The sequence below is a fragment of the Haliaeetus leucocephalus genome, unplaced genomic scaffold, assembly GCF_000737465.1.
Source record: "Haliaeetus leucocephalus isolate CR32 unplaced genomic scaffold, Haliaeetus_leucocephalus-4.0 Scaffold598, whole genome shotgun sequence".
NCBI lineage: Eukaryota > Metazoa > Chordata > Aves > Accipitriformes > Accipitridae > Haliaeetus > Haliaeetus leucocephalus.
Genome location: NW_010973034.1, coordinates 6564522 through 6587502, shown reverse-complemented (window position 1 = coordinate 6587502; position 22981 = coordinate 6564522). Strand labels below are relative to the sequence as shown.

The 22981-nt window shown below is 37.5% G+C and overlaps 1 protein-coding gene across 2 annotated transcripts in view; it reads left to right on the top strand.

Annotated features, from left to right (window-relative positions):
• Positions 1 to 19882, top strand: part of RASGRF2 (Ras protein-specific guanine nucleotide-releasing factor 2) — a 126073-nt gene extending 106191 nt beyond the window's left edge. For both annotated transcript variants that reach the window (XM_010578069.1, XM_010578068.1), the window contains exons 19-27: positions 3204 to 3316; positions 11892 to 11952; positions 12620 to 12723; positions 13341 to 13425; positions 14038 to 14235; positions 16107 to 16186; positions 18122 to 18239; positions 19006 to 19074; positions 19790 to 19882. In XM_010578069.1, coding sequence (XP_010576371.1) covers positions 3204 to 3316; positions 11892 to 11952; positions 12620 to 12723; positions 13341 to 13425; positions 14038 to 14235; positions 16107 to 16186; positions 18122 to 18239; positions 19006 to 19074; positions 19790 to 19882 — 921 coding nt within the window. The remainder of the gene's footprint in view (positions 1 to 3203; positions 3317 to 11891; positions 11953 to 12619; positions 12724 to 13340; positions 13426 to 14037; positions 14236 to 16106; positions 16187 to 18121; positions 18240 to 19005; positions 19075 to 19789) is intronic.
• Positions 19883 to 22981: the final 3099 nt, after the last annotated feature.

Genomic DNA, 22981 nt, shown 5'->3' with positions numbered 1-22981 from the left:
AGGTGATACAGGTGATTTTTGTAATAAAAATGTTACAAAAGTGGTATGAAATTATATCTAGAGATGTGATATACATGTATATAATATATCTAGAACTATATATAGCTACATATAGATCCATGTGTGCCTACACTATAAATAGATATAATATACATACATAATATATTAATATATAATCATAACACCCATAATACAGATATATATAATCTGCATGTATTTGTAGTTATTTATCTATAAATTATATTTGGAATTGGTTGCTAAATATTTTGGTGTTTGTATAATTCTCATGTTAACCTTTCTAGAGTTAAGTATATGTACATGTTTAAGTGCAATGATTTCCCTAGGTTTTTTTGTATATTGCTCATCACACTATAATCTCAGTACCCCCTAGATCATGAACTTCAACAGAAAAACAGATTAGCACTCCAGTTTTCTTCTCAATCCCAACTTTTTTCATTTTTTTTTTCTCCCCACATTATAAGAAGCAGCTGGCACATTGCTGTAAAAAAAAAAGAGCGCCTCCAGGCACAAGAAAGAGATTTGGAGCAGTAAGACAACAGCTGCAGAAATTGCATGGACATAGGGCCAGGTCTGCCCTGTGGGAAGGCTGTGCTGAGAAGCATCCTTGCAGTGGTCAGGCTGGCGTGGAGGTGTGACAGCAGATGGGACTGAAGGAGTCACACAAACCAATGCATCCTCTGTCTATAATCCCTAATCAGTCCCTGTCATCCACAATAGTTTGGGCTGGCTATGCTGATAAAGACTTCTTGTTTTTCTGAGGTTGGAGAACTGGATTTTTCTGCTGTGAAGTTTCTTCCAAAGCCACTGTAACTGAAGTAGAAGATAGCCCTAACCCTAGGAACTAAGTACTTATATAGCTTGCCAACAATATGACTTTGCCCAGCAATTCCAGGACTACTATCTTGTGGAGATTACTTTTGCTGTTAATGTACAATGTATTAATTCTCATTACTTATAAGAATTAGCTTGTAAGCCTGCAAAAACTGGAAATGCTTTGTTTTTGCTGAGTCTGATACTCACAGGTAAGGCTTCCCCATCCTATTCACAAATGAAATAACTTTTGAAAATATGGACTTTCTTGGTCATACATCTAGTTGCAAGACTTCTTGAGAAAAAATACAGCGTAATTAAATAATTAACCAATTATGGTTTAAAAAACATACTAGGAGATAAAATCCTGATCATGTTGTTGTGATCTGCCCATTTACAGTGGCAGGTGGAGAATTTTACCCAAAATGCTAAATGGGGATGTTAGATTTGTCAGCTCTTGGATACCTTTTCTGTTAATTTATATTTTTGTAGCACAACTAGCAAAGATGCCCAACTTCTTTTATACAGTGTCCACCATCAAACTGTAGGACAGGCAGTACTAATATTAATCACACTGGTTGCTTAAGCTTGTGCAGACTCAAGGTTTCTCCTTTAGCTAAATTTTGATAGTTTCCTATTCCAATTGTTGGGTTTTTTTAAATCACTGGAGCAAACAGTGCTGTCATGTAGTTTAGTTACATTCCTTGTGCTTTCACTAATTAGTCCCATTTCCATACCCTAAATAAATAAATCAAAATCTCTGTCTTCTTTTGCAAACAGGCTAAAACAGTTCCTAAAGAAGGCATTTTGGACAATGGCGATAGAAAATGTGTTTTATAAAACAAACACAATGCAGTACCCAGAACTATTTTTTGTTTGGCTTTGAGGTATATGTCTGATACCCCATCCAAAGCCTAATACTGCGTGGCTTCCTGTTCTCCAACATCCTCTAATGCGGACAAATGTCACAAAAACCTAAGAGACAGATACTAATTGGTTTCAAAATACGAATTAGCTGTGGCCAAGGTGAGAAGACTTTTGAAGAATGAAAAGGGAATGCTTGGAGCAGGAGGGAAATGCCCAGGGCATTGCTGGCAGGCAACAGCAATGTGTTTCTGAGCACTGACATTTTGAACAATAAGCTTTCTCAAAAAGTGCTATAAGCATGGCTGTGACACCACCTTCTTTAATGAACGTTCATTTTCCTCCTCATCTTAAGTATTTCATCCCCTTTCTGAATTAAGCATCACTTTCCTTTCTGACCGTGGGTGTGCTCTGATGCTCCTGCATCCCCTCAAGTGAAACCCATAGTGTGAAGATGTGTGTTTTCACCACGAGTGGTTCTCCCCAGAGGCACCCATCTCCAGAAATCCTGTCAATTTAGGAGCCTTTCGCAACAGAAGGGGTTGTAGCTGGTTGTTTGGGAAAATGAAATGCACGGCTCTTGCACAGAGGTGCCAAATATTTCCCATTTTCAGTAACTTTGTGGCTTCTGTTCCCATGGAAACAAGCAGGGGCTTGCCACAAACATGGTCCTGCTTGCAAGTAACTGTGGGTTATCAAGGAAGATCTACAATGCACTGAAGGTTTCAGATATAGTTTTATTATCAAAATGCTAGCTTTGAGCTAAATACAAGCATTTTTGGAGTCTACTCCAAGACTTGCCTGTAAGCTCTGACCTTAAAGCTCATACATTTTTCTATTCTTTGGTTTTCTCCAATATCAGAGATAAACAGAACTGGTTGTTGTGTGTTCCTGTTCTTGAATTGCAGTCCTGTGTCAGATATCAGTCTGCTTCAGAAGTAATTAAAATGCTGAAGCTCTTAAGTGCAGTGCCAGAGAGCACTAGTCTGATTTATTGAGCTTATTAGGTTGAGTACTCCACTACGTGGCACAAAAAGCAGACCTTTCTGAAAGAGTGAGTATGAGATAAGAAATACCAGAGTGGGAGGCAGATAAACAGAGAAACTCAAGAAAAAAGTGAAAAAAACCCCAGTGTCCGGCCTTGCTAGGCAGTGGTCTCAGTATTGTGATTAAACTTTTTTTCTGCTTTTGTGGTCATCACAGGAGAAGAGGGAGTCAGGCATTTTGTGGGTATTGCCAAGATGCGGTTTTTACTTCAGAAGAGAAACGTTAAGTAAGTGATTTGCCCATTTCCACACAGGAGATAAAGGTCAGAAAAGGAGATAGATTACAGCCTTTTGGGGCTCCTACTTTTATGGCCTGTTCACTACAACAGCTTTTCAAGTTTCTCTAAATATTTGCAAACCTAATGGCAAAAAAAAAAAAAAAAAGGCAAAACTCACAAAAGTATATCCTTTCAGTTATTTGATCAACATTGTTAAGACAAAAGGAAGTGTTTTCCTTTGCAGGATTTTGAGCTGAACAATGAGCTGAAAATGAACGTGTTAAATTTGCTGGAAGAAGTTTTGAGAGACCCTGACCTTCTCCCACAAGAAAGGAAAGCTACTGCAAATATACTGAGGTAAGTACACTTCTAATAATTTAGTATGTTAAATATAGCATGTGAAATAGTAAGGGAATCATGTATCATAGAATTCACAGGGTTTGGTTTTTCTCCAGAGTATTTAATTTTGAAGGATTATGTAGTGTTTTATTAGTTATAAAACAGAGTGTGTTTCTAGGTTTCATTCATAAAAATACCTGTATTAGAAAATTTTGCAGCAGAACTGCTGACAGCCATGGGTTCAGTCTTTATGGAGCAGGGAAAAATGCTGACCAGTAAAGCAACAAGACCACTTAGTTTGATACCTTGAGGAACTTCTGTCTCGGTAATGAGCCATCCACTCTGCTAAGCTCGTAAGAGGCTGATGATAGCCTAACGTGTCATGACATCCTAAAAAGAGCATGCTTGTACCTTCGTTTGTGTTGACACTATGTCCAAAGTTCTTTCGGTAGCTTACAGAGAGGAATTCTTTCTTAATTAGTGCCAAGAAATAAAAGACATTTAAGCTTCTGCATAACCAGAACTATTTAAATTAGGCTTATAGCACCTTATTTTGTTATTTAGGGTTGGTATTACAGAGTGGAGTGTCTAGACATGCCAAAAAGACAAATCTTCATAAGCATTTATCAGTGAAAATAATTCCATCTACTAAGTGTGAATATTTTATAACCACTGATTTTCATGTAAATTGTTCTACATTACTAAGGAGCAGTAAATATCTAAATAGGCAGTGGTTAAAATAAGATACGATGAAAAAACACAGATAAATCTATCATGTGCTTTGTTAGTATTTTTGTAAGTATTCTGCAGGAAAGCCAGTAAGGGTGCAATAAATGCAGTGTGTCTGAATTTTCTAAGACCACGTGACAGGTTTCCCCATCAGATACTTACGTGAAAAAGAACGAGGGGAAAGTTGTTCACTTGGGGGGGGGAAAGTCAAACAGAGGATAAGAAACAAAGGTAAGTTCTTAATAAAAGCACTTCATGTCAATGGGATCCTACTTAATTTTTACATAAATAAAAATAAACCTCCTTCTTAATAATAGTGCACGTGCTGTTACTTCAAGTAGAAATAATAAGTTTGTTTCATGTATTTCCTTGGAAGAAACAGCAAGCAAGGAGAGCAAAAAGGATTAGGATAATTGTTTTTAATAATATGTGTGACAGCAATGGTTCTGTCAGATGCTCACACTGGGAAAAATTACCTTAAGACCTTCAGCTTCTTAAGAAAATATGAGAAAATAAACCTGGATTGCCGTTTCATGGAAGAGTAATGGAATAGATTTATAGGCATTTAACATACAAGTTTGTTAGCAATTTCCTGTATACAGTTTCCAATTAGCCAATTTCCATTAGCTGTTGCATCCAAAAATGGGACCTTGGTAATTATGTGTAAACTGGGTTGCCCCCATTTGCATCCTTTTACTGCTATTCTATGAAATGGTAGGTAATTGTTTGCCCTCTTTTCCCTTCTAGCACTTATTACCGTAGCATTTGAGCACACTGTATATACTAGTGAATACAGTTAATCAGATATTTTCATTAAACATTTTCCAGAATTTTTAAAAAATTCAGACCGAATTTTTGACCATTCTGTGGATTTTCACACTGTATTTTGTTTGGGAAAAAAAAAAGGGAAAAAAGTTAAATTCTGTAAGAAGTGAAAATTCTGCAGAAGTTAAATTTTTAACAACCGACAAATGGGGAAAAGAAAAAGCAAAAGGAAGGAGTAGTGAAATAAAACAATACTTGAAACAAAATTTTAGTAAAAATGTAAATACAAATGCACAGAAGTTGAACTAAAAGTTAATCAAAATTAACTCATTTGAAATATTTTGTAGAAACAGATTGCATTTTTAAAAACCTGTATTTCATAGTCATTATCCTGACAGTATTTCTGGAAAGGATTATGGCACTTTACTTTACAAGCAGGCAAGTAAAGCACGATTAAAATGACCTGTCCAAGTTCTCAGTGGGAGTTTCTGTTGGAAACAGGTAGAGAATGAGGATTTCCTGAGATATGGTCCTCAGGCAAGCCATCTTTCATCAGGGTTTGCAGCTGTATACCCTAATCCTGCCAGATTTTTCAAACAACATAGTCTGATTGTAGATTTGGTCATAGAGAGTCATAAGTACTTGGTTACATCCCACAAACAAGCACTGGAAAAAGAGCCATTGGTGGCTCGGTGTGCAGAACTAGCCTTTTGACTGAATGCTGCATGGATGTCCTACTTTTCTTCAAAATGAGGCATGAAATTTAAGCCTTGGCTAACATTGGTTTTCAGAAATTTCTTACTGCTTTTCAAGACTGGCCATGCTGTTAGCATATATGCATGCTGGACAATTTGTATGTGGACTATTTCAATACTATTTCAATTTCAATTAAATTTCAATACAGTTTCAAAACTTTTTCAACACTGAGTCCAATAAGCATCAGTGACACAGTGTTGCTGTCCCAAGGGTTTAAAAAACTACTATGTTCCATTTTCAGTAGCAATCATATTTCAGTAGCAGCTGAATTACTCCTGTGTCTTATCTGTTTGTTTATTACATACACAAACTGCCCATAAATTTTCAAATAAGAGTTGTGGCATAAATAAACTTTCAGATAGAAGCTGTTGCATAAATACAACTTTCATAATTTAAACTGTTGTTAAGCTGCAGTCAGCAGGATATCAGGACATTGTCTCCAAGTTAAAAATGTTGTCGCATAAAACAAACTGTCCCAAAGTCTTGAGTGAAACTGCTGAGCAAAACTGTAATCTGAAGTGCTTGGGCTCATTCTCCAGCCACACAGGAGGCAGTTATTTGCCAGGCATGTCAAATTTGTTAACAGTCAGCTATTAAGGAGAAATTAATTTCCCAGGAATGGGAACTGCTTTAGTAACCTTGTGAGAAAGAGTGTATTGGAGCAATTCTGATTTTGGACAAAAATCATTCATCTGGGGTAAAATACACAAAGGTGTTGTACATCTCACCCTTTCACTGAAAGGAGGAGCTTATGTTCCTAAATCACCTTAGGAAGATGGGTTGTCTGGTAATTAAGAGTGGGTTCCAAGCTTTAAAAAAGCACTGTAGTTACTCCTGGACATACACACTCTCAGCAAGGCTGTATAGTTAACTGAGAAGAGGAAATTACAGGATTTAAGGACAAATTTGCAGTTGAATGTAGTTGTTTGTGTGTAACTGTATACTTGTGGTAGTGACACAGGGGTGCATGTTCCTTTACTCTTCCACAAGCCTTCATTTTTATTGCACATTATTAGAATAGGAATATTTATAAGCTTTAAAAAAACCTCATCAACTTGCTAGTCCTGAGCAGTGACCTGCTGTCCCGTGGAGATTGTGAACACACACTTCTGGCTGCCTCAGGAAACGTCTCAGCTACTGGGACATCAAGCAGGAGTCCTTCTGGCCCTCCAGCTTCTCAGATTGTTAGTGGATTGAGAGGTGGAACCAACTCCAGACTGCTCTTTGAAAACTTAACTTTTTAATAATCAAAAATATAAAACCAAGGAATAGTTTCTATCAGGAGGGTTTAGCTTTTCTGGCAGGTTGAGAAGGTCCTTGCTCAATTCTGGAAGCAGAAGAGAGAGAAGCAGAAGAGACAATATCTGTGTGCCTGCATCCTGTCTGACAATACAATTGTATGATCCCAGTTGGCAACCAGGTTTCTAGTGCCAGAAGAACAAAGTTTTTTTTATATTCGCACCAAAACCAAATATACTGCTTCTGGTGCAAAAAGAGGACATGGTGACACGGAAATGGTTCTTTCGCTGACATTCTTGCCTGATGCCTCCCATGGTGCCATGTCTGGTTGTGGAAGTAGGTCAAAGCAAACATTGAACATGCTCTTCCCTAAGCTGAGAGACTTCTATTACTTGTCTCTGAAGATTACTATTTATTGTAGTAGAGACAACCACAACTATGTTCCTCTTGACCAAGAACTGCTAATCTTTAAGCAAATGCTCCCATACTGCACCAAGACATTGTGAAGAGGCACCAGGTTCTACACCAGTGTATCTTTCATATCATTGTTTTCTTTTTTTCTGCATCAGATTACATATTTTCTATCATTTGCCAACATGGCAGATTACAGTCAATGTTCTGAATGTTAAGAGAAGGCCTGTAATGGAATAAAATTATTTCTTGAGTTCCTTGAACCATCCATAGGTTATAAGGACAGGGTGAGGGGAAAGGGATTTGTTCTCTGCAGTGACTTACAAAAAATTCTTTGGTGGGACCCACTGTGTCTAACTAAAGAACGTAACCATGAAACAAACTGTAGACAGCTAATGAAGCACTCCTTCCAAGGTAACTGCCTATCACAAAGGAGATTCTGTCCACCAAAACTGGCTAAAGTTAGGCACCCTGACTGTTCCTCCAGAGATCATAGAAGACACCTTCCTTTCTCAGACAATTACAGAACAGAGGCAGTGACTTGCAGAGGATGTGAATCCCACCCTGGATGTCCTAAAGGTATCTAGAGTCTTTCTTGTTGTAGAAATGTGTAGTGGTGCTCCCAGGTATTGTGTTCCTCTTTTGGTTCACGTACCAATGTCTGGTTTGGAGAAATGCTCCTCAGTCAATCACCACCACATACCTACCTCCTTGGAAAGATGTTATCTTTCTGGTTTTCTTCTAGATGGAGGGCTTTCATCTAATACTACTTAGAGGAGGAATATAAATTACCCCCCTAGAAATAAATGAAGGGCTTTTTTACTGTTATTAGAAATTAATTTGTTTGAAGATTTTTGACAGCATATTTTTTATGTGAAAGCATAGATTTGTCATAACTGGAAGTTTTGATGAAACTTTGATTCAAAAGGCTTCTGTAGGACAGGATGAAAATGGGAAGCAGGGGTGAGTCAGTTGACATGCCCCTCATGAAAATAGTCATTCACCCATTTGCTAGGTGAGTGTCATAAAATAGGGTTTTTAGTTGTTCTGAAGAGGTGCTTGCTGTAGGCGTTTATAGCTAAAAGGCCTTGGCATATCAAAATGTGTAGTCTGTCAGAATTCTGGTTTGCCAGTCAGCTCGCACTGTAGGTCTTGGCTTACCCACATTTCAGTTTTTGTAGTCTACTCTCAACTCTGAAAAGCAGAGGAATTCAGGGTGAGGTTAGGAAAAGCATCTCTTATCATAAATTCAATGTTCAAACACTTGTGAAAGAAAGTTCATGCTTTCTGAGCCTACATATGGGTATATTCCATGGACGGTCTCCTTGAAGGATATTGGGTACGAATGTCTCTTTTTACAAACAGACCCAGCCTTTGAGTGTATGCGTGCATATGTGCATATAAATTTCTTGGAAAATCAGTCCCTTTGTTAGCAAAGATTAGAGGAGGAGGAAAGGTTGGTTGGTATTCCGAAGATATTATGGTCAGCTCTGGGAAAGACTCTGTACAGTATATGAATGGCAAGGAAAGTGTTTATGAGAGATACTGAGCTGCTTCATGCCTTCTTCAGTCATCAGACAGAACAGCTGGTATTTCTTGCATGATGAGATTTTTGTTGAATGGACTGACAGGGTTTCTCTGCATGGTAAAAAATCTTCTTTTTATTCAATATCTGTTCTGAAAGCTAGGGAAACCTACTGAAGTATGTTTTGCTTGACATTTTATCAGCCTTATTTACTAACCCCTGAAATCTAGGTAAAATTTAGTTGATGGTGAAGGAGGAAGGTACAAATTTAAGACTGAACAACAGTAAATAACTTTGATAAATAGTCCTAACTGGAGAAAAAAAAAGGTGGTTCAAGAAACAGTTCCTCTTTCTTCTTCCTCAGTATAAATGTAAATGAAATCCAGGGATATGTAGAGGTCAAAATTTGATGAATGACCGATTCCTGCCCTGTATGATCTCACCAGACAATACATTTCAGGCTCTGTAACTTACACCAGCTTTTAAAATATTTTAAAAATATTTTATGTACCATAAAGGAATGAAGAGACAGATGTTAATATTTTCCTCTAGAAAATTATTTTCATATTTGGACTGGTCAGGCATGAAGAATGGTTTAAGTGAGAGACAGGTCTAATCTTAGCTACTAACTCTTAAGAATTAGAAAGTTATTTCTTATATATTTACTTCCTTCATTTGTAAGTATAACAATGGAGGTGTCACGCCACTCAGTCCTCACTGAGAGGGATACTGTTAAACAGTCTGGCAGAATCTCTCCTTAGCTTTGCTTTCTCTGATAACTCTTTTCACATGGACCTGTGCTTCTTACCCAGCTTCTAGGAGGCTCTCCAAGGAGTGCAATGGGAACTGCCCAAGCAGAACGGATCAGCTCAACATATCCTCCTAGACCTCTGTTGAAACTAGGTATCCCAAAGCTGACAACAGTGCAGACTGAAGTGGAAGCTACTATTGATGCTATCAAAAAGTAGCTTTATCCAGTCTAGAGATGTGTTGTTCTCTGCAGATTTAAACGTAGAGCATTTATGGATAACAGGAGAATTTTTTTTGTGAGACCACTGTTAGAGAAAAAGCACCAGTCATCTCTTTAGAATGAGGGATTGGAAGTCTACATAAAGTGTGAGACATCATGTTAGAAGGTATCAGGAAACAAAGACGGGGAAAAGTTAAGTATTTTCAGGCTTCTAAGAATCTCATGTTAACTATTTTAAGCACATACAATCGTTTCTGTATCAAATATGAGAACTCCAGCCAATATAAAGTTGTATGTAAGGAACTCAAATGATGAGTTTACAAGATTACTGAGAATACTTGGGGCAGCAGGGTAAGCCCTCTCTTTTTTTTATTGCCAGGAAGTGTCATACAATGAACAATACCTTTCTGCAGGCAATCAGTCATGATCACAAAATAAGCTGCTCAGGAAAGACAGAGTGCCTGTCTAATTACAGTTACTGAGGCTGCACACTGTTATTATCTGGTGAAGAAGCTTAGGGTTCTCCCAAAGAAGTAGACATTCTAGACCTTGCACGTCTTGCCCATCAGACACAAGGTGTTTCCAACTCATATGAAGAATGGGGCATTTTCTGTGGATTTTATAGGCTGACAATGAAGGCAAGGTTTCTTAGATCCTTTCTCTGTGTATTTGCATTTGATTTTAACATTGTCCTCCAGTTTGGCAAACCAAAAGGAAACAACGGCAACCCACAACAGAAGAACCTAGTGTACTAAGCATTAACACTTCCTCCCCACCCACATAGTACAAATTCCATATCTTACACTCATAGCTAAAGTCTCCAGGCAATATAATGCTTTTCTTTTAACCCTTTCCCCAGCTGGTGCATGGAAAGTCTGCTACTACAGAGTGCAAAAATAAAGAATTGGAGGGACCACGAGAAAATACCTGGTCCAGTTGCTGTGCTTTCTGGAATGATCAGTAGAACTGGATCTTGTTTGAAAACGGTCATCTAAACTTTCCTTGAAAATTCAGCTGATGAGTACTCTACAGCTTCTGCAGAAAGCCTGTTTCAGTGCTCACCTATACTTGCAGTTGGAAAATGGAACTTAAAGCTGAAACTAAATCTCCCCTGAGGCAAATCAGTCCAGTGACTTCTTGCCGTATCGTTGATGTCTTTATAGGCAGTATTCTACATACTGACATACTGTTCTTTCTCCCTAAGTCTTTTCTTTCCTATATTATATAAATCTGGTCTATTCAAGATTTCTTTGAGTCTATGTTTTCCAAATTAAGGGGTGGCATCTTAGAATCATGTGCCAAGATACTACATCAGGGTAGATGGGGTTTGATGAATACCTATTACTTCAGCTGCATTCATTTTTGACCCATTACTCTGAAATAACCCTAATAATCACAGGTTTTCTATAGCAGAATTGGAAGCGTGGGTTAACACTTGTATTACTGAAAGCAAATCATATACTTGCTACAAGTAAAATCTGCTAGCAGTTTCTTGTCTATCTCCACACTCACACCTCTTTGTGTGGGACACTGAATAGGACAGTGTGGGGCCAATAAACAAGAACACTTCTCAGTGAATCACTCTTTTATGCATGCATATTTTGCTGTCTTTGATTCACTTCTCAAATGTTGATTTTTCAAACATCTCCCCAAAATATCATTTAGCACCGTAGTCTGATTTTTAAAAAAGAGAGAAGAGGCTTGAGATGTAATTTTATACCTTTATGTTTCCTAGGATTATTCAGGATAGAGGCCTTCTGATTAAATATTATTGTTATTGTATTGTGGTTTTGCATTGCCAGTCCAGTTCTTGAAAAGGGCATTTTTCTTCATTCACCAAATTTCTTTGCACTAAAGTCAAAGTGGGATAGATGCAGAAACCTTATAACTATAATCAGCAGATAAGTGCAGTAGTTATTGTAATTGACCATTCTACAATGTATGCTTCTTCTTGGAGATTTTTAAGCCTCCATGACCATCGTTTTACCTTACGTGACTGTGATGTCATACCATCTTGTACACTTTTACATAAAACAAGATATGAGATTTTAGGTACCAGGGTTTTTTTAATTTATACCTCTTCAATTGCAGTCTTAAGATTCATTTTAGATAAACATGACTGCCTATCTGTGATAAGGTTTTCTCATAGCCATAGACAATTTTATTTATATAGGATGCTCTACTACTTAATTTTTCAGGGCTCTTTCTCAGGATGATCAAGATGATAGCCATTTGAAAATAGAGGATATCATTCAGATGGTAAGTTCATCTTGAAATTTAAACATAAATACTACTATATAAAATGTCATGGTTTTAAGTGAATAAAATGTAGTGCAACTGCAACTTTACAACTCTGGACAGCAATACTGTTCTTTTGTATCAGGAATGTACATTTCAGTTTAGAGAAAGTAAGAATTTGGAGCCCCTATCAAAGATGAACAGGTCAAAACTTTAGGATTTGGATTTAAATCACATGATGGAAAAAAGGGGGAAAGTTATTAATATATATGAAATGATAAGTGTCTCCCATCTCAGCTGCCATCAGAACCGTAGCTGACCTTGACTGACAATGCCCATCCTCCAAACTGTAGTCACCACCATCTCATAAGTTCATTGCATTAATCCAAAGAAGAGTGTGGGCAATGAACTAGGTGCAGGGTGATTATGTGGAAAGTAACACAGAATGCACAGACTTCAATTAACCTATATACTTACTCATGACTTGGTATGTGCCTGTTTTCCTGTGAGTTTCCAGCCTGACATTTGCCCTTATGTTGTTAGCAATTTTTCTTAATTCATATTTCTTTGTAGCAAAGAATTAATTACAGCTCTGTGCTGAAAGTTAATATGAATGAAACATACCCTGTGCTTTGAAATGACCTTAGATGCAAAAAGAGATCATTAAGCATTCTCCTTATTTTTGCAGTCAGATTGTCCAAAACCGGAGTGCTTTGAGACTTTGTCGGCCATGGAGCTTGCAGAGCAAATAACTCTTTTAGACCACGTAGTTTTCCGAAGCATACCCTATGAGTAAGTGTTCTCCTACGAATGACTGAAGTGAGTACGGTGGATGAGTTACTGACTGGCAGTGTTAGGCACTACACTAGTTCATTGTACTGACAAAAAGGTTTGCATACATAACAGGATAATGTCCTTCAGCTGTTTCTATCATTGTGTCTGACTCCCCTATAGTTTGATCATGTTTTGAAAGACTGAGTTCTTTGCTAAGAAAAAAATCTGTGGTCTAAGGCTCTGGGCTAGTGAAGGGTGAATATAGTAAGGAAATACTGAGTCTCTAGGGAGGGAGTGTCAAATCAGCTTCATTCATACAACAGTTTAACATGGATATAACCATGTAAGCTGACAAGACCAATCTCAAATAGCATCACAATGCTGAAAATGAGGATGGGAGGATTGGGGGAGGGGATTAAAAGACAAATAAATCTTTATAATATTTACTGCTTCAGATGGCATTAAAAATGGTATATAGTGAAATGCTGGAATTAGTGTAAAGCTGTGTTATTAGCTTCTAACAAAATGAGGTATACTTGAAGTCCACTTAGGCTATGGTTACAGACAGAGACTCTGTACTGTCCTTATTAAAGCCATTTTTGTTTGGGTTTTTTTTCTCTCCTCTCAATATCTAGAGAGTTTCTTGGGCAGGGCTGGATGAAAGTGGATAAAAATGAGAGAACACCCTATATTATGAAAACAAGTCAACATTTTAATGATGTAAGTACTCTTAAATATAGATTGCTTTCTAGGAACTCTGTTGACGTAGTCTATGACCTCTGGAACAAAATTATTTTTTTCTCAGTGTGATGTAACTTCTTATCTAGTAGTGACTGAATGTTACAGTGGTTTTGTGATTAACCTTTTAAATCAAAGCACATGAAGATTCTAATTTTCAAGAATTGGTATTCAGCATTTCAATTAATAGAGTAGAACATTTTAAATGGTACTACAATGCCTTGTGGCTTCCAGAAGAAACTAAATTTTCTCCAGAGTGAAAATACAACACAGATTCTATTTAGTGAATGCCCTTTGTATCCCCAACCATACCTTTGCTCTTTACCATTTTCCTTGAATTTTACTGAGAAACTTCCCAATCAGTTTTATTACTGTTGGCTTGGAGATACTCCCCATTGCATGTCTTACCCTTCTTTAATATTGTCATCCCCCCTGCTTCCCTACAACACTGTTCTCAATAACACTTTCTTTGTTTTTATTAAGACCCATAAGTTCTGTTGTGCATTAGTTTTTTCTGCCTTGTTCATTAAGTAATTATATGTTGAAATGGATTATATTTAAATGTCCTAAATTTCTTCTTCTTTGTTTGATCAGATGAGTAACCTTGTTGCCTCCCAAATCATGAATTACGCTGATGTCAGCTCCCGGGCTAACTCAATTGAAAAGTGGGTGGCAGTGGCTGATATTTGTCGATGTATGCACAATTACAATGGTGTGTTAGAAATCACGTCAGCCTTGAACAGAAGTGCAATCTACAGACTTAAGAAAACTTGGGGTAAAGTATCCAAACAGGTAAGAAAGATACGATTACAAGTAGGGTTTCTAGATTTCATTGGTCAGTCTATTGTTCAGAGAACAACATGTTGAGATAGGATTCCTCCCATAAATAGTTCTACTTCTACAATACTCTTGACTATTTGCTGGAAGCGCCAGTATTTCATGTCAAGGTCTTTTGTATTTAATTTATCCTTTTTTTTGGATATCATTAATTAAATATCTGTGGGACAAACTGATTTCTACAGAATTAGCAGGTGCCTAAGACTATGACTTGAGCCTAAAGTACTGAAATATGTGAGAAATCTAAATTTAGATATTTTCAGATACACACATCTAGGTGGTTACTATCTCAGGTGCCTAAAGTAGGACCCATATTTCTCTGCCTGTGCAGAAAGTCTGTAGAAAGGTCAGCACTTCTTCTCAAGGTGGTGAGGTTTTTGCTATGCAGTAAGAGACTGTAGACAACCAGTCTTCTTTCTCATTTAGGGGCAGTTTAGATGCAGTGAATGCCTCTCTTTAACCCTTACCTTGCTGCTGAGACTGTCAGCAGCATGGCTAAGGCTGTGAGAATGACTGCCCGTAACAAAAATAAGACACAAGAAAAAAGGCTGGCCAGGATGAATAGTATCCAGTCTTTTATGTTTTCTGTTTTAAATGGTTTGGAGAAATTGGTTGAATGATTTAAATCTCAGCTTTCTGCTATTTCAAAAAAAGTGAATATTTTAGTATGGTGGAATAACAGAGCAAGGAGGTCAGTAGGACAGAGCCAATCACTTGTAAGTTAGGCAGTATTTGGATATAGAGTTTACTCCAGCTAATGGGAAGATTTCAACTTGGCCATTTTAGAGCTGGCTAATTGGCATGCAAAAGGTGGGCTTCTATCATTGTGTTTCTTCCTCCATATGTTTCTGGTAGGTTTTGCAAAACACTAAAGCAGCCTAACCAATGAAATCCCCTTAAAATACATCCTGACTGTACTGCCTTCTCCAGTAAGCTTTTTCTCAGCTGCTTTGTAGCTGGTGCTACATTCTTTTATTTAAAAACATGTTAAAAATCCTTCCAATACAAATTGTTATATAAGAGTTTACCTCCAAAAATTTTATGTTTAGAATTTGTTTGATTTTTAAACTTCTCAATTTAAAAACCCGACACAATAGATTAATGCTGTTGCACAGTTCACCAGTACTTACTGGAAACATAACTGAGTGTTTCATCAACCTGCTATTTAGAAGAAAACAAAAGTGTCTGTTTCTGCGTACAGCTTTCTCTTAATTGGAAATTCAGTTTCAAAAAGGACAAATTTCTCAGGATTCTCTATACTGTCTCAAGTCTATAGCATAAATACACTGAAAACCGAATTTATTTAACTTATGAAGTAACCAGGCTCTAATGAAGCCCACTGAAAGTAATTTGTGTAAGACAGTAATATGTTTTCAAATACATATTCAGCTTTTATCAGAAACTTGGAGGTAAAACCAGTGTAGTGCAAACTGCAAGACAGTTAACATCCTTTACTGACACTAATTTCATTAAATGCAGCTGAAGATCCTTGGCAACATACAAGATCAAGTCTCTAATATTCTTGTATACACAGTAAACTGAATTGCTGACCATTAATTTAATGAATTTGTGTTTTTCCTGAATTTGCAGGCTAATAATATTAGCATAGATACAGGTTCTGTGTATCACTCAAAGGAAAATCTTTAATGCTGCCTAATCTCCATTTTCAGAAATAGACTAGGAACAATAAAGCTAAATTCCTAATGCTTATGTTATTACTTTTGAAAATGGGGTGATGATGCTAAGTGAATTACACCTTTTCTAAAATCTAATCCTGGTCATTTATGTGCAACAGCAATGACATTTGTAATGAATTTTTTTTCTAGACAAAAGCTCTCATGGACAAGCTTCAGAAGACTGTATCATCTGAAGGAAGATTTAAAAATCTTAGAGAAACGCTCAAAAAGTATGCTTCCCTACAATATACAATTGTGTTTTGTAATAAGCAGTGGATAGTACATATTAAAGATTAATTGGCTTTAATTAAGCTTTAATAATTAATATAATATTGGATATTTTTACCTAATAATATTTTTAAAAAATTCTAGTTTTACTCTATTTGGCATTATTGTTTTGCTGAATATCCTGTGATTTAGTACCCCTTGTAGATAAATATAGTATCTCCAGAGAATTACTGAAACAAATTAAACTATTATTCTGTGTGAATATTCCCTGTTGGGGTTTTACTTACACTGATAAACTTTTTCAATAAGTGTAAAGCCAGATTTATAAATAAAAGTTCTTATTCAAAATCAGGATTCCAAGGAGTCCTTGTTCCAGCTAAGAAGTTTAGGACTTAGGACTAAGCCTGAGTCAGATCAAAGATCCATTCACCCCTTTGTCTTGTTTCTGACAGTGACCAGTAGCTGATGGGGGGAACATAGGAACAGGACAAATGCACAGTGATATTTCCTCTCCTGTAGCCTTCCAGCCCCCTGTAGACTGGCACCCTGGAAAACAGCCTGCTTTTTTTGTACAGTAATCCTTGAATATTTTTTTCTTTAATTGATTTGCCAGGTTTTGTTTGACCTTATGTAATTCTGGTATCCAAAATATCCTGTGGCAAGTGTTCCACAATTTATGTATGAACTCCACCTGCATGCATACAAAACCTGTATTTTTGCAAGTTGTGTAATTAGAAGTAGGCTTTCCAGGATTGAGTGGTACAACTACTTTGAATGATCTTGAGAGGAGAAAGAATTAAACTACTGGAATAGTTACTGGAATGTTTAAAAATATATATAGTTCAAGTTAGTAGAAGTTTACTTAAAAAGTATTGTTGGGGATCTAGCAATTTTTTAAAAAATGTTTTGACTTAAAATATATGAAAAGGTACTTTAATACAACTTTCGGTTAATATATTGCTTGCCTGTGTACAACAATCATCCTTATAAAAAATACCCAGAAGGAAGTGCACTGCTAAGCAATGTCAGCAGTCTGCCTAAGTTAACAGTACAGCCATCACCCTGCATTCTTCTTATGCCAGAGCCTCAGAAAACCAAGTTTGCTACTATTTCTGCTGAGGCAAGAATCAGTGCATGTGGAGCAGTGATTATTGCATTAGAGAAGCAACAATCATTATCTCATTCCTCCTGTACCTCCAATAAGAGAAAATCCTTGTTCTCTAGGGTCTCTATTCCCAGTATTCCAGATCATCTTTGCTACCTCTCTATCTCTCTCTTTCTTCTTTGTGTTCACCGTTGAGAAGTCCTGAATAGACTTTGACATTGACAGAATGGTATATACATGCATATGTATACAGATACATATACATATGTATATATATGCATACATATGTGTATGCATGTATAAGTATGTGTGTATATATATATATGCATGAATATACATATGTGTGTGTATATATCTCCACACGTGCACACATGCGCTCACACACACACACACACACGGGCACGCACACATGTACCCTTGCTATACTAGGATGCTTTTACGACTGCAGAACATCAACCACTCAGAAGCATGTCCATGTGCATTTTGAGCTTGTGTGTAGGATCTGTTTCCAAGTTTGTCTGTCAACCAGGATTGAAATATGCTTGAATGTGTTCTCTGATTCCAGAGTTTACCTGTCCTTCCTTTCACTCTTATCACGTTACCATTCTACCTTTTACTAAGGGTTATTTGCCATTAATATTAGGTATAGGACAGAATACATTCAATTTGTCACAGGCAGAGCAAATACAACTCAAGTGAAGTCAGAGAAGCTGTTTGTGAATGTATGAATGTACCCATTGATTAGAAGTATGTTAAATAATAAAGAGTTTGTGTGAGTTATAAAAAAAATCAGTTTGCAAGTTTAGCTACAGGCTGACTTCTTGTTTCACAGTTGTAACCCACCTGCTGTTCCCTACCTTGGAATGTACCTGACAGACCTGGCATTTATTGAAGAAGGAACACCAAACTTCACTGAGGAGGGCCTTGTGAATTTTTCCAAAATGAGAATGGTAATCTTCATTTCCTTATATGCTTTCCCACCAGGTGTTTAATTATGTGAGTTAATTATTGATTTAATTGTAATTCCTTTGAATTTAACTTCTAAGATGTACAAGTATATTGGCATCATGCAAGATAGGTAGCTATTTGAAAGCAATTACTTGACGCAGTCTTCTGTCACCACCTTCTGGTAAATTGAGTATTTTTACACGGAGAATTTGCCTCCAATTTGTTCTCTGCGAAATGACAGACAGAAAAAGCAGCTGTCCAAAGCTGATGAAGGAGCAACAAAAGGGTTTCCAAAATAACCAACATTAAAGGAATGTTGTGATTCACCAAAAAGCAGTAATCACAATCTTCTTTTCAGGTGTGCTAGGGTCTATCTAAAAAAGCATTTTAAAGTGGATTTCACTCCAACTACCATGTAATGTTGTTTTGTAGCAACTCTTCAGAGAGAAGCATGAAAGTTTCTCTTCTAATCTGAGTTTAATGCCCTTCTTATGGCTACACATTGCAGCAGTCACTCGAGGCAGAGAAGAGAGGTTACCAGTATGGGGAGAGGAGAGAGAAGGTGGTTCACTTGAGGGTGAATGAACTAATAAATGGTTAATTTAGGAAAGTGAAATCCTTGGAAGCCATTAGGAGATGATCTGTGCCCTTCCCCTCCCTCCTTCCAGAATAAATTGCATAATTTGGTGCAAAATTCTTGCCTTATGTGGCTTAGATTAAATCAAAATGTAGTTGTACTTACTCATACACATGTATTCTTTTTGAAAGATCTCACATATTATCAGGGAAATACGCCAGTTCCAGCAGACCTCCTACCGCATAGAACATCAGCAGAAGGTAAGGCTCTTCTTAGGTACTGTTACCTAATACTGAAATCAAAGCTGTGGTAGCAATTCGTTTTAAAATACAGCTGTTGTTGAAAGCTAAAATCAATGTATTCTGCTCCCACACACAGAGAGGAGAGGACAGACAGAAATATGGACAGGTACTCTGTAACACCCTTGCCCTGGCAGAAACTCTTTATTTGACACTATATGGAAGCAAGTTTTTTCCCTCCTTCTCTGGAAGCTCTCTTGGGATTGCAGCCTTCATGGGTCTGGGGTACGAGGGAACAGGTTCAAAGGGAAATATGTTTTCCCTGCCCAATTAGAAGCATAATTCCGCAGGGAATCCCAGAATTCCAGGATTAGGGGACAGGAGATGGTCCAAGCATCTGCTGATGTTGTGTGCATCCTGCAGTTCTTTTTCCCTTGTCCCTCACGGGAGTGATGAAAATTTGCCCAAAGCCAGTATGTGCCTTCAGAGATTTCATCTCAGACCCCAGAAGTGCAACGTGGACTTAGGTAACCTGGCTAAGGATTTGCCCATTACTAAGAGGCCATACTTTATTGCTTGAGCACTGCTGGTGCAGTTTTACACCATTCAAATGAGCTGTTGTGTTTCTCCAGAAGACAGTGTGAGGATCCAAAATGGGCTGAAGTGGAAAAGGAAAGCAGAGAAATTTTTGTGGAAGTAACATACAGTCTGTTCATCTGTGTTTTCTCCATTCCAGGTCACTCACTATTTACTTGACAAGACACTCATCATAGATGAAGACACCTTGTACGAGCTTTCCCTAAAGATTGAACCCAGACTCCCCGCCTGAAGAGCCAGCTTTGCCTCAGAGTCTACAGAAAGCTTTAGTACAATGAACAAAATCATGCATGCCAAGTCCTAAAGACAGCAAGGGAAATATTGAGAAGAATGCAAGCTCTCTTTTCCAATAAGAGATACAGAGCCTCACAGCATTTCCCTCTCAGGCAAAGAAAATGAGCCTTGGAGGTGGAAGACAAAGGTGCTTCCCACCTGGATTAAGTGATTGCTGCTTTGCAAAGATAATGTTTTGCAGTAGGGACCACACATTTCATGGAAAATAGGAGACTTTCCTGTGAATGGGTACTCATTGTAGCCATCTTATGTGTCAAATTAAGGGGACAGATGTAAATGGTGGTAATATACTCAGGTATATTAAGATAAATGAGCAAAATGAGATGGCTGTGATGTGTTCTGGGTTGATGGTTAACTATGTGTTCACTGAGGCAGTACTGGCAGTGGTGCCCTCATATCGTGTTAACTTCATTTTAAAAACAGGATCTTAATGGTCGTCTACAATCTTGGAGTGACATTAAGGTAGCATCTAGTATCTTCAGATCTGCAGTTGTTCAGAATGCTTGCTATACATTAATGCTACCCAATATATAATGTTACCGTCTTTAAATGTCTTGTTAGCCTTTTCTAAGGTGACTGATTTTACCTATAAATTAATTGTAAATATTTTTTCATTAATACACAATGAGCGTATTTACAGCATGGAAAGCAAATGAACTAATTGAATAGCTGTAAATAGTTGCCAGCCTTGCAAGCTTCATCTGGGAAATACAAGGTTAGGAGCTATACCTGAGACTCGAGAAATCTGGACATGCAATGAATGGGATGGTTAGTCATGTTGCACACAGCCCTGGAAAAGGCACTTTATTTTTCTGCAACTCCTGCAGCTTCTCTGACAAGTCAGGCTACAGAGCACTTTCTGGACACACTGTGGAGAGAAATACATGTCTGGTCTGGCAATGGGTAGTGATCAGCAATGAACATTAGGAGTTGGAGTGACAGTTTCATTTTAAGTGGAATCAGTGGTTTGAAAAATGTCTATTTTTTGTTCAGCCATTTGGCACTGACTTAGGTCTAAATTTGTTCACAAGTGGTAAACTTTGAAAACACAATCTATATATTTTTATCTGAGCTAGTAATTATCGACTGCATATGGGCATATGTTTAAGAAAATGTGCTATTTGTAAATGTTTTCAAAGCCTATGCTTTTGTGACATACCAGGTAGGTAGATGTCATTTCTACAGCTAGTTGGTACTTCCTAAATTTTCCTGGTCAAGAGTGGCCTGTAGCTGCATGGAAAGTGAGCTCAAATGCATGCTGCAAAGTGCATCATAGTATTAGCACTGCTGAAAAAAATTGGCTGGAAAAGTGTCCTTACTTTTCCAACGATATTCAGCCAGTTGAAGAAATAGGGCTATATCACTGTATACCTCCCTTAAGTCCTCTCAGGGAGATAGATGTTTAAAATAGATTGTGACCTAGGCCTATTTGATCTGACATTTCTTACCACAGTCATGATGGTTCTTAATGCTGGCAATGAAAAACGGATCTGCCTGGCTTGTGTTTTTTGTCTTTATTTGCACTTTAATTATATTGCTGGCCCAGCCCAGAGCTGCACAATAAATTCCATTTGTTCTGTCTGCGTGTAACTGCTAGCATTTATAAATGTACCTTAGCAACTGTAAATTTCATTAAGGTTCTTCACCACAAGGACCATCTCTTTGTAAATAACTGCATGAGGAAACATCACAAATACTGGAAAATTCCTCAATTTGAAAAGTAGAGAGCAGCAGAAAAGGTAATTCCAGAAACAATTTAAACAGTTCTGGCTAATGATTGCTGTAGAAATGAACATCGAAAATAGTACTTATAGAAGCTTTTTATTGTCAAAAATGTGCTTGTTCTTTTCACTGATGACTGACAAGAAGCTGATTACATCCAATGCATGATATGAAAAAAAAAAAAAAAGCAAGCATGGTTTATTTGGACCACAAAACCAACTTACTGTGTATTTCCTGTACAAAAGCAGTTACCATATGGTGGTTTCATAAAACACCTTGAAGTAATGAAGAAACGGGGAAAAAGTGGTCCAAAAAGTGATTTCTTAACTTGGTTTTGTTGTTTCTCTGTTAACAAAGAAAATATGTAACAACTGTCAATGTCAATTGGCATCTCTGTTGTATGCTATTAACTGCTGCTTTATCTGCCTGTACCCCATTTTACCAAACTTCCTTGATGTTCTTAGGGTTACAGGGTACAATTCTTCATCTTACTCTTTTCACAGTTTGTTGTTGTGTACTTTATGTGTGTGTATTGGTTCTTCAGAGTTTCAGAACATTCAGTGAATTTTAATGCTTGCAATATGCAGGGCCACCCCTGCTGTGCTCGTGCTCATGCTACAGTATTACAAATAGACAGAGAGGAAGACAAAGGATTAGACATGGGTTTTTTCAAAGGTGCTGAGCATCCGTATTTTAAAATCAGTAGACAATGTGGTAGCTCAGCCCCTCTGGAAAAGCGTATACTATTTATATGCCAAAAGTTACCTCCTGGGTCAGTGGCACAATTTAGATGAGAATCACTAGAGTAACTAGATACCTGATTTGTGTTCAGAGCAACAAACAGTAAACCAAAAATAAAACAACAAACAAACAAACAAGGTTATGGTCACAATAATGTTTGATTTGCTGATGACTAATATTAATCTTTTTGGTTGGGGATACAATGCATTTATTAAAATACAGGAGGTGACTGCTCAAAGGAGTCAGTATGCGTCTTGTTATCCACAACCCTTGCCAGTGTTGCAAACCTGACCAAAGCTGGAAACAGCTGTTCTGCAGAAATCCTACACGGCAAGTGTAGAGCGGTGTCTCTGCCCCATGGTCGGGTTGTGTACTTCATGTGTAAGTGGCCCGAGTGCCTCTGCTACAGTACTGCTGCAGTGTTTCGAGCTATGGCAATAGTTAGTAGGCAGCAGCAACCTGCTTTATGTAAGGCTTTGCCTAGTACATCTATATAACCAGCTAGTGCAGTGATCTCCCTGTACAGCACACAGGGATTGTGGAGTTCCTTGCTACCAGCTTCTCTGTGCCACTG